At 37.7% G+C, this 13,012-nt stretch overlaps 1 protein-coding gene across 2 annotated transcripts in view; it reads right to left on the bottom strand.

The window, feature by feature from the left end:
- KCNT2 (potassium sodium-activated channel subfamily T member 2) overlaps positions 1 to 13,012 on the bottom strand; it is a 282,806-nt gene that overhangs the window by 62,868 nt on the left and 206,926 nt on the right. Inside the window, exons 19-21 of one of the 2 annotated variants that reach the window (XM_010974039.3) lie at positions 12,336 to 12,508; positions 4,442 to 4,513; positions 823 to 957 (exon numbers count right to left, since the gene is read on the bottom strand). In XM_010974039.3, coding sequence (XP_010972341.3) covers positions 823 to 957; positions 4,442 to 4,513; positions 12,336 to 12,508 — 380 coding nt within the window. The remainder of the gene's footprint in view (positions 1 to 822; positions 958 to 4,441; positions 4,514 to 12,335; positions 12,509 to 13,012) is intronic. The other variant, XM_074351598.1, reaches the window with a different exon arrangement.

Below are 13,012 nucleotides of genomic sequence, written 5' to 3'. Positions count from 1 at the left end.
TCCTGAATTCTGACCTCAAACTCTAACCAGGGAACGTCCCTCAATATGTGGTTTGCTACAATCTGAAGGTATGAAGTGAGGGCAGATAATGATAGAGCCCAGACTGTTTTAATTACTTTTGTCATTTAGTAGCTCAGATACTTCCTTTAGACTTCTCCAAAACTCAGAAAATAAAAATAATGATCTCTTAGATATTTAAATTTTAAGATGATTTTAGGAAGAATCATTCCAAGTGACACAGACGTCTTGATTTACCAGCGATTTTGACTTTGCTCACAGCGTGAGCTTTTCTCTGCTCAGTACTGGTCTTTCTTACCCAGAGATGACCCCAGGGGGAATGCCTATCTGGGTGAGTTTAATTAACGAAAGACAAGAAAACGGTGATGGTAAGGTTATGACCTGGCCCCTAACATGGGTCAATTACCTGGGCACAGCCTCGCAGTCTTTCATACCTGGTTACTCAGTATGTCAATGCACACTTTTGGCCACAGCGAGACCCAAATTAGAACAAGCATGATCTGTCCCGAATCACGACTGCCACTGCACACAACTTTTTTTAGAATGTGTTAAACTTTACAAGAAAACAGATTTTTTATTCTATTTAGTTTTAAAAGAGTTGCTGATTTAAAAGAATTGCTGACCTGGTGTTAAAAAAATCTTCACACAGTGCCAATCAGACATTAGGCCCTAAATAAGAACTTGGATAAATGAATACACGGAACTTCAGCGGAAGCGTCTCACAGTCACTCTTTATACACACAGTCAGGGTCGGCGCTCCTGAGCCGTAAGCTGACGGCGGGGCCAGGCTACTCAGACACGCACCTGAACAGGGTCTGCACGTTCACGATCGTTTTGGCGTCTGCCATGTAGTCTTCCTCGGCACTCATGGTGCTTTCTTTGTCCACGACCACCATGTTGGCAGCAAAAGTCACTCCACACCTGAGTAAATCATCCAGGCTTTGATAAAAAAGTCAAGAGAAAAAGGAACTTTCAATAAATCACAGTGCTGGGATCGATGCTGAAACTTGCTGACCCACCCGTCCACCCCGCACTTAAACACATATAAGTTGTCCCTATATGTGGCTTTTCCAAAGTGTGCACTGGTGGGTGTTAATGGGAATCATAACACTATATTCTCTGCTGATTTGAAATAATTTTTATTTGGGGGCTCTTTATGATTCATTAGATCTCAATCATTTCAAAGCATATGCATGGAGGATCTTTATTTAATAATACTTATTAATTTCATAAATGAAACATGGAAACACCCACTTTGCAATAAAATTGAAGCATGTTAGAACTTTGTCTTTACACTTAGCACAAGACATAACACTTAACTCTTTTTCATCCCTGAGATGCTTTTGGTAAGAGGAGAAATGACCACTTGTATTAATTTAGATGGTCAAGCTTAATACATATAAAACTGAAGTAATTATTTTTAAAGGTCTGTTATGTATTTGTGTAACGCTATATGTTATAGATTGGTTCTACACAGCCAAGAGCCAGAAAATATATAAACATCAGTTGCATTCAAACCTACCTTTTAGCCAGCCTAAAGCTTTTGAGCAACTGATTGAACCACCTGATTTTTTTGGTTGCAGGAAATAATTGCTAAACGAGGACACACGTTCCTGTGAGTTGTCAGTCTCCTGCGCGGTTGTTGGTACAGATTTCCCCTGGCCTCCCCACTGAGTTTAAAGGCAATGTTACCATAAAAGGTGAGTCAAGGAAACCAGTAACTCATTGCCTCTACTTCATACAAACTAAACAGGACTGAACTGGATACAGGAGATTACACTTGAATGAGTACAAGAATACTCTAGGCTGAGAACTGACTGAAGACAGATAAGAAGAATTGTGCTAACTGATTCCTACATCTTATGATTTAAAATAAGAAGTGTAAAATTTAAAGAGCCGTAGACTCTTTTAGGTTCTTAAATTGCAGAGTCAGTTCCCCAAGGGTCTTCTCCACGTGCATGATCAGCGGAAGTAGCCGCGTCACATTACAGGGAACTGTTTTCCGTTTACGAGAAGGCAGGACGCAGGATTCCTTCCCTGGTTATGAGATGAGAGGGTATTACCAAAGCTTTGAGTCCAAGATCCCCGGGAGTAGTCCAGAAAAAATATTTCTCTTGACTCAGGCACAATGTTCTGTGGCAGGGATTTTATGGCTAAAACTGCAGAAACAGAATGTTATTCCAAGTAAATTTCCTATGAGAGTGAGAGGGGCTAGGACAGTAACACCCAATCAGGATGACGGCCAAGTTTAAACCCCTAGAATGCCTCACTCGAGGGTTCCTTTTATCTAGGAAATTCATGAATGTTTTTACATCTATTAAAATACATGTTTTTTTAAAAAAGTAGGCAGAATGCAAATGTGATATGGTCACTGATGGGCCATCAAACTGATGCCTAAATTTTATGCCTTCAACCTAGTTTATTACGATGTTAAGTCACTTCCTCCTATTTCAGCTCTTACCATCTTATTTCCTCCATTAAAAATTATAATTATTTATAATATGGGAAAAGGGAAAGATAAGGGGTGGAAGATAAGCTTGATTGGAAAAAGATACACAGATGGAAGTTGTAATCAAAAGATGAGTATTTCATTGGCAATAAATCAATGAAGTTGAGACTTGACAAAAACTTCACTATGAGAGCACCTGGCTACCTAAACATGTAAATACCAGTTCATTCCATACTCAAAATACTGGCTGTTGTAGTTTACATATAACCTTGGTGTATGATTTTAATAATTATAATTAAATAGGAGTCAAAACTACAGAAATCTATGGAATCTACAGAAAACACATAAAATTGGAATGGCACTTCTGAACCAGGTAGAAACTTTTTTGTCTTCATGTTTTACATTTAAGTTACTATTTTTATATTATTTTAATATTTCAATTTATTCTTTCTTTCCTTCTTTAATTAGGCTACCAATTTATTCTTATAATTCTATCATAATTTCTCCCCACACTCCTATGTACAAAGCCACGGCCTGTTTTTCCTTCAGCATGACTGCTTTTTACAGTTTGGCCACCAGATGGCGGCCCAGGGGAAAAAGTCATGATGGATTGAAATAAGTTACAGATGAAATGTAATTAGCAATGCCTCTCTTTCTGCCATTCTCTACGACTTCCTTTTCAGGAGAACTAGAATGTGAATGAATGAATACAGAGGAATGTTTGTGACTGTGTTTTAGTAGTCATTCAGAGATTTTGTTTGCCTGTTCATTTTTAAGGAAAATTTCAAGCATAAGCAGAAAGGCAGACTTGTATAGTGAATCTCCGTGTACCAATCCCCCAGCTTCAGTAATTAGCAATTTGTAGCCAGTCCCGTTTCATCTCTAATCCTAGGAATCCGAGCCTCTGCATTCTTTTCCTCCTCATAAATACTCTTATTGAGGAATAATTAATTTCATAGTTTGCAGTGGAAAAGACAGACGAGAGGTTTATTTTATAGCTTTTAAATATAGTGTTTTCCTAACAAATTTTAATAGAGTACTATCACATCAAAGTCACATTACCAGTGATAAACTATGGGTTGATTTTACGTTTGTGGATTTAAGTGGTTAAGTTTTAGTACTTCTAACTGCATTTTTCATTAATTGGCTAGTATTATGACAACTGATAATGTAAATTATGTTAATGCAGAACGGAGGCTAAATATATGTTAATCCGTTTGGCCTTTAATGTATCCACAGCCAATAAAGACTTTCAAAGTTACAAAGCTTGGTTTTTTCAACATCTACAAGATGAAGTGTAGGCATGAAAGTTCTCAACTGACAACTTTTAGCATTTTATTTTGAAGGCTCTGGCTGGCTTTTTTTTTTTTTTTTTTTTTTTGGAATGGAACATTAACACATTTTATAAGCATATTAGTTTTCTGAACTTTTAGTTTTGATATTTTTTATAATGTCATGTTCATGCATATAAGTGAATTTGCATTTTAATACTGAAGCATTGCACACATCTGACCCTTAATTAACAAATTTGTATAGACTCTGGTATGTTACTAGAATAGATTCTAAAGGAAATGCTCCAAAGAATAAATCTGACTTAAAATGAGCATTTCTAAATTATCTGGAAGGTTTCCAGAAGTTATGATAATGATACCAACGCACCACAGTATTGAAATTCTAGGTTTTCTCTCTTGCTAGGATAAGAGTAATAATGTTACTGCTGTAGACCACACAAAACTAAAAGAGCTTTAGAAACTGCAAAAAAAATTGACAAAATCAGCATGCAGCAAGATTGGTGTTCATTCAACAAGAGATTACTGCTCAGGAAGATGTGTGACACGAGACCATAAGCTCCACATGCAGTCCACATCAGGGGTACAGTCCTGGACGGCAAAGGACACTCATGCAACACAGGGGCACAGCACACAACAAACCACAGGACGCCACACTAGTCAGTGCGCCGAAGATGTCACCTACTTGTCAATAGAGCCCACCATGTAGTAAACCATTGGAAACCAACAGATTGCATCCAGAAAATGCATATCTGGCCTAAGTAGCAGATGGGTTACAAAATGAAACACAGTGTCACAAGAGTGGCAGCACTTCTAGGGAGAGGAAGTAAGTTGACTTAGTTTTCATTTCCAAAACTAAACACTGTTGACAAGATCAAAGCGTCTTGTCTCTTAACATTCATTCAAAAAAATGTCAGTTGCAATTGTTATGAATCACACAGCACACTCCACAATTATAAAAACAAGTTGTACCTCTGATTTCTAAATCAGAAACATTATGGCATTGTGCTGCAAAAGCACTGAGTTGACACTCTTCATTATGACTAAAAAGCCTTACCAATGAGTTTAAAATTATTAGATTATTATTAAGAAGGCCTAGTAAAATGCGGAACTAATGATTTTTTTTTGATGACACAAAGCATAGGGAACTAAATTAGCATGCCTATTAAGAGCATGCCCCTTAGTAGATCAATATATGTACCCATGTGATAAATATATATATATATACATAATATTAAATTAAAAATAAAGTAAATCACCTTTTACATTACTGACTTCCTTAAGACGTATTTTTGAGCAAATACATATTATGACTGAAATCTTTACTCTTCATGCACATTTGAGGAAAGAATCATAAACCTGGAAGCTTCCTTAGAAATTGCTTCTCTGCTGTATTCATTTATGATGGTATTAATTCTTTCATGCAGCTGGTCACTCAGCACATATGTATCCAAAAAGTGTTACACAATAGATACTTCAGTATACTCAGGCATATGCAAAAAGAGTATCTTGTTGACTGATACTGTAAGAAAGAGTTTTGGAACAGGTGTACAAAAGCACAGAATTACAACGTATGTTTTAATCTGAAACAATAAAGAACAAGGTGCACTCAGGAGATAGAACTGAGGATTAGTTCACAGAGGTAATATTTAATTTGGGTGTTGAAGAAGGAGTAGGAGTTTGTCCAGCAAGAGAAGGAAAGGGAACCTTTAGGCAAAGGGACAAAAACCCCACAATATCCCAGATGCTTATCCCTGCTAGAAGCCTTCTCCTCCCTGATTTACTGTCTTCCTATCGATCAACCTCATCTCTTTCCACTCTACAGAAAAAGAACGCTCAATACAATGAAGCATAAAAAGAGATCTTCCGAAGAACATTACTGCGGTTTAAATCCCACCATCATAAAATTACTCTGTAGCCATTTTAAATGGCCCCATATCATTACATGTTACAAATGTACCACAGTTCATTTTTTAAATCCTCAACTACTCGGTTGATACGTTATTTTCACTTTTATGATATTAATTATTGGAGTGACAAGCTATTTCCAGTATCTTGCTATTATAAACATTACTGGTATGGACATTTTTAGATGACATTTTTCTGGCATTCGTTTTTATCATTTACCCCAAAACATTTATAGAATTTATCTCATTAGTGAATCACAGGCTGCAAATATTTTTAAAACTCACGATGCACGTAGTTTTCAACAAACATGATGCTATGAACAGTCTCAGTAGCAGTCTTTGGCAGTGCCTTCCAACTCTCCTCTTTCTGGGCGCCGCTCTGCTTCTTAAAATTAGAAGGGATATTCTAACTGCTGATTCAAGACCCTGCATGTCTCCCTTACCTGCCTGGCGATGACAGGAGATCATGTTAGGATGCAAGTGACACACGACTAGGGCAGCACTTAGATTCTGTGACACTTTAAAAAAATCCTTCTGACTGTGTCATTTTTGGGGTCATTATTTTATGTTTTTTCTCTCTTTGCTCCTATATAGCTCCCGTCAGATAAACCGAGTAGCTCAGTAACTTCTGTCGCACAGTTGGGTCCATAGATCCTTATTACTGACTGCAGAGCTATACCCTGTCTGCAATAACCACCTCATTTTTAAATTCGGATCAACCGTTCACGTTACCTTCTCTGACCACCTGTCCACTGTAACGTATCTGTCATCTAAGCCTCGCGACAGGAGTTCGTGTTATTGAGTAATTTAGCTTAACACAGATACTGAAACTCCTCCCTGTAGTAAGGAGCACTGGGCCTGCTGGGGATGAATGAGTCCTTACATTTTGCCCAACTGTCAAAACCGTTAAGAGTTAAAACTGAAAATGTGGTCTTGGTATTTTGTTGTTTTGTCCAGTAGAAATCACTCAAGGTACCTGGACATGAAAACTGTTACCTTGTTAAGAAATTTTTAAAGATTTTAAAAAATCTCCTTGTTTTAGAAAACTCATGAATTTTGCTCACATGGAATCCTGCCACGAACACATATCTACAATATGCAAGCAACCTTTCAAACCCTTAGAAAGCAACGTCTGTATTGTGGTACCATGGTTCATCCCTGCAAGAATCAGCCGTTTCAAGTCAAGTCACCTGAAACCTGGTAAATACGTAATTCTGACGAAGCACACCTAGCGTAGGGAGTCTGCGGTGCCGCACTCGGCACAATGTAGCTTGTCTGACCAGCAGACTCACTACTTCTACTGATGAAGGTGGTTAAAAGGAAGCCCGAAACATAAGGGTTATCAGCTGTACATTTACACGTAGTGTATCGTGTTGGCTCATTTCAGTGAACCGGCAAAGCTGTTCACGGCACTAAACTGCTTAGTAAAAAAAAAAAAAAAAAAAGAGCACATCATGAATCAGAGATCTAACTGTAATTCTGTTAAGAAAGATGACTATTTACGAGTCTAAATATCTTTACAAAATCTTTCATTGTAAAAATTGCCATCCTAGGCAAATATGAATTAGCTAACAATTGCTAGGAAGTTAAAAGATTTGTGAACTTGCATGGCTTTGCAAAGCTGAAGGTCATCATTTCCCATTTAACTAATAACTATAATGAACTTATTATGAATTTCTTTATTTCAAATTCAAGAAATGAATGTAGTTAGACAGTTTGGTTAGTGTTTCATAATTCCACTTTTAAGCAGCTTATTTCTTCCTTAAAAATACACAAGTAGTTTAATGTCAACAACTCAAAATAAATTTCCCTTTTTTTGTTAATTGGGTTTTCACCCAAAATCCACTCATCAGTTTGAATAGCGACAATGTCCTTTTTTGATTGGTAGAAGGGGAGAGAAACTGACACTTGCGGACTGCCCCTCCCAAGTCAGATACTATACTAGTGCTTCATACACATTATTTTATACGGTCTCATAGTAACTTACGATAAACGTTCCACTCGTTTTACAAGAGAACATTGAAGCTAACAGAAATTTGGTAATATGTTACAGGCTTAGCACGAGGGTAAGCTTAGATCTGTATGAGTCCAAGGTTTGAATGTGTCTACTAAGGACCTTGCTCTGCCAGACAGCATTGCTTCTGAAATGAGCTGAACTGCAGTTTACTTGGAAAGAAGACTGATTTAACACAGGGGTAGTTTAAACACGAAGCTGTGAGAATTAGGAAGATAAGACTGGCTCTTGTACAACCTTGTGTGGCACCGGGTAATAGATCCCAAAGCCTTTGACCCTCTTTTCTGTCTGTTGTAGGAAATGGTGTCATGGATGACTATATGACCTTTAAGGTTCAAAATATTTCAAATCAGTGTGGCACAACAACAGACCGAACAGAACAGACGGCCAGCCAATCAGAACCGAGACCAGCTCTGATGAGCCGGTACCAAGGGCAAGATGTTTTCCAGTGCGCCTGCGTTCTAGACAGTGAGCATATGAAATGGAGGTGGCTTTCCACTTGGAAACATTGGAAATCCTTATTTTGACATATGACGTATGTGAGTATCATAAATTTAATTTATATTTTAAAATTCCACATTTATGATGCTGTGTATTTCTAATATATTGAATTGGCCTTTCAAATAAATTTCCTATGCAGGCATATAGAGTATTATTTTCAACAATGCTCATATGAATTTAAAATAAAGTCAAACTCCACTGAGCTAATTAATAATTACAGAAATACATACAACTATTAGTGTACAAATTCTCATAACATGGAAATACTTTAGAGAAGAAAGTATCATATTTCTCTGTAATTTTGTAGGCTAGATTGAAAAATACTAGCCACAGCAGAGCAACAGGTACCTCATCGTTAAAAAAAAAAAATAGATTGCATAAAACTTCCTGGAACGTTATTTTACTGGTGCTTAGTTTTTGTTTCCTCATTCTTGATCAAAGGAACAGAGAACAACAAACAAAAATGTTAGACACCATTTTTGGGAAATAGACAGGAAACTGATAAATTTTACAGCATGCACTTTCATCCTAACTCTTTGGGAAAAAAAAAGTCAAAACCCACTAAAATCACTTAACAAACAAGATCATGCGAGGAGCTGAACTCCCAAATGTAATAAGCCCTTAGGAAATCAGAGACAAATTGTAATGCAAAAAATCCAAAGTTAAAATACTCTTGTTTCTAAAAAGAATTGACAAGCAATGTATTTCTGCATATATCAAAAACCTGTAAGTAAAGTAAGATCATATAAGTGAAGGAACTATGAGCTGCATAAAAGGCTCTGATCCTAGAACTGACCTCAGAAAAAGTCATTTAACTTCTTTGGTCTGTTTTTCCTTTCTATAAAATAGGAAAGTGGTGCAATCAAGTCACACAGATTGGTTTGTTTTAGTGTCATCACTGTAAGTTGTAAACTTTGAGATCTTAAGCTGCTTGGTACATCTTTCTGAGGATAAATCATCATTATACAATGTGGATATATTCTTGAGGAAATAAAATGTAAAACAAAAGTGAAGTATCTAGAATGATGGCTGACATGCAGTAAAGGCTCCACGATTATTACCATAATGAACAGAGGGTAGCAGTAAAGAACGCTAATTTACTAAATGATCGCTATGGTCTTATTCAGGTAAAATATTCTCTGATAAAAGCTACATCTATATTTATATAAAAATACTGACCAGCTTGCCAGTAAGTAAGAGAAACAGAGTTTTCAGATGATTTTTCAATGATTGAGCAGAGTCAGGAATTAAGACTGGAGAAAAAGCCACTTGATTTTATAATTCTACTATGTAAGTAAATCATCAGTCAGTAATTGGGCATGTTGGCAACTGTTAACTCTAAACTATATATAATGGAACTGACTGAGTCTAGACAAGGTGCACAGGTTAAGGAACCCCAGCTCCTGCCACCTGCTCATTGAGATAATAAAGTGGAGAAAAGGGGGGGTCAGTGATTCTGAGAGAAGACACTTAGCAAGACCAGATGCCAAAAAGGAGAGCAGCTCATCTCCACTCCACGGAGTAAACTCCTCTCTCAAATTTGGAGAGACTGGTTCTTTTGCAAGATACGAGATTGTGATTTGTAAGAACTATGTGTTTGGTATTCACATTCAGATTTCTCATATATATATTTGGTCTTTACCACGTTTCTTAGCTCACAGCTTCCAAAATCCTTGGAATTCCCTGAGCGATCAGAGCAATGGGAAAACCTTTCATCATAATATTTGGTGTGTCATCCTGAGTTCCTGAAATCACTGCAGAGCCATAAAGGGGAAACAGGTGTCTTGTTCTTCACAAGCCTGTTTCCAGGAGAACTGGGTTATCTGGGTTTATGTGAATGAGGTGACTTTCGGAAAGTATCTCAGGATGGAGGCTGGTTGCCAGGGGAACCAACCATGAAAAGAGGATTGCAACTTTCAGTTCCACCTCCTGAGTTTTGAGGAAGGGCGAGGGGCTGAAGATTGAGGTCAATCACCAGTGGCCAACGATTTAATCAATGGTGCCTGTGTAATGGAGCTGCCATGAAAAACCCCAAAGGACGAGAGAACTTCTGGGCTGGTGAACAGGTAGAGATCTGCCGATAATGGTACCCTCACCATGGGCAGGGAAGCCCTGCCCTTTCCCTGTATCTTGCCCGGTAAATCTCTTCCATTCCTGAGTTCTTTGCTTTTATAATAAGGCAGCAATCCAGTAAGTAAAATGTCTCTCCGTATTCTGTGAGCTGCTCTAATAAATAACTCGAACTTGAGTAGGTGGCTGTGGGAGCCTCTGACTATAAACCAGTTAGCCAGTCAGAAGTACAGGTAACAACCTGGATGTGCAATTGGCATCTGAAGTCCAAGAAGGGGGTCTTTGGAACTTCCCATCTACAGCTGGTCAGTCAGAAGCACAGGTGACAATCTGGCTTGCACCTGGCTTCTGAAGTGGGGGTGGGGGCAGCCTTACAAGACTGAACTTTCAACCTGTGGAAGCTGCTGCTGTCTCCGGGTAGACAGTGTCAGAACTGAGTTGAATTCTCCTAGAATTGAGCTGGTATCCTGAACATAGCCTGCTGGAGGTTGGGGGAAACTGACACACACACACACACGTTGAAACTGGGTCCAAGAACCCAATTAGGAGATTTACACAGCAAGACAAGAAATTATACCTTGAAATAATATAAAGAAGGTGAAAGGACCACTTTTCCACTCTGCTTCTTCACGGGGATGCTGTGAGCACAGCTCTACTTCTTTCTTTTCAAGCCTCTTCCTATCTTCCCATCCATATTCTGGCGCCTGAGCTGATCCACCTTGCTCCCAGCCAGACAGGATGGGGATGCTCTGCGTCAATCAGCTTACAAACACCCCTGTCTCAAAGTCTATCTTAAAGGGTGTGGACACACCATATAGAAAACAGAGCCAAAATCTGACACTTCCGATTCACATAGTTAATGAGCATCTCTTGTGTGCCAGGTTTCAGCCAGTTTCTCAGAGCTTCCCACCAGGGAAGTCCCAGAATTAGGGAGATAGTCCACGGCCTCGGAGGTGCTTTACCGCCATATTCCATCACCACAGCCACCCAAAAACCCAACTTTTACTCTCCGAAGATTTGTTTTATTAAGCTTTTATTTCCTCTGACGCTAGGTCCAAGTTTTTGTTCCCCCACAACGGCCCTAAATGTATCTCACATTTCCCTGGATGCCAGAGTGGTATCAAAAATAGTCACTGAGTCATCACACCCGAGAATTCTTCACCTGAAACCCTACAGGTGTGCTCGATACTTAGAGCTGATTATCACTGCGATCCTGATGCTAAAGCAAGATGCAGAGATGAGTATCTTGATATTCAAATATTTGGAATATTATAACATATTGGGGAGGTATCTGCTTTGAGAAAATTATTTTGATAAATTTTAAAGGCAGCGCCGAGGCAGCAGATTTTGGCCTCATTTAATTGATCCTAAAATTTGCCTCACTTTAGAATTTAGGAGGAGAGTTGGAGGATTCTAAAATACGGTATTGATCTAAGGACCATCTGCTGCTAATGCAAGTCAGAGAGAGAAATGTAATGATTTTAGTATACAATGGATTTGACCGTAGCATTCAGTGATGTGTATTTAGATTTACATAAGGAAATGTTTAAGCAGTCTTATTTCAGAAGGGTATATCAACCGAACATTTTCAAGACAAATGAACATGGCAAAGCATTAACTCTTCATGTTGTAGAATATATGTTTTAATGGTGGAAGAATCATAATAACTCATGATGGTGGATCAAAATAAGACATAAAATGGATCATTAATATGCTTCTCTGATAATTAATGGTTCTTTACAAAGACAACAAAATTGTCCAATTTTGGCAGAGAATTTTCCAGGCTAGTTGATTAATTTAAGTAAAATAACTGTAATTATATCAGTGGCATGTTTCCCACTGGTACTGAGTGATGACCACTTGCAAAATAGTTTTAAATAATAGAGTATATTCCATAGATATTTTAAGAAGTGTTCATAAAACACAACCTCATTCAATGGTTGTTTTGTACCTTAGCACAGGATACATCTCCCAGTGAACTACGTGCCATAATGTATCTGATTTAAAATTTTCTAAGTAAATTGAAATATTTTTGATAAAATATTAAAAACTCTTTGTCTTCTTTGTGTACTTTAAAATATACTTACGGGTTATCCAATAGCAGTACTATGGGATTAAGTTCTTTCTTTGGTCTATAATATGCCCTGAGAGGAACAATAAAATTATACAATCCATTTCCAGCTGTTTCAGCTGCAACTATAATTAGTTTATTTTTGAATCCATAGGCTTTTGCGTCCTCATAGTAGTTATGCTGGCAACTCTAGAGAAGAAAAATTATACAAAGAAATGCCATTTTTATACTCCACTAAAATTTGGTAAAAAAAAAAAAAAAAGTAGGATATATGGAAATGTAAAATGCATCTAACCTAGTAAATCCTTTATTTTCTAACAAATCTAAAAATAGTTACATTTTTCTGTGCCCAATTCTCCAGCCTGAAGGTGTGCGTGGGCAAGACGTGAATTCCAAGTATGTAGCATGATGTGGGGGAAGGAAAAGTCAGCAATCTGTGTACATGCGTTCTGTTGGAAACTGGAACTTGTTGTGAGATGACGTCTGGGTATCAATATTTAAGAACCATCACACTGTGTATGTGTATCAGAGCAGTGCATTATATACCCCAAATACGCTCAATCTTAATATGTCAATCATACCTAAATAAGCTAGGAAAAAATGGTCTACCTCTGCTTTCATTTCCAGAAAAAAGGATAATATTATAATTAAATAACCTTGGAACATTCCAAGTTCTGAATACAAAAAGGATGG

The sequence above is a fragment of the Camelus bactrianus genome, chromosome 23 (genome assembly GCF_048773025.1).
Source record: "Camelus bactrianus isolate YW-2024 breed Bactrian camel chromosome 23, ASM4877302v1, whole genome shotgun sequence".
Lineage (NCBI taxonomy): Eukaryota > Metazoa > Chordata > Mammalia > Artiodactyla > Camelidae > Camelus > Camelus bactrianus.
Note: the sequence above shows the minus strand (reverse complement) of the source record. Positions and strands in the feature narration are given on the sequence as shown.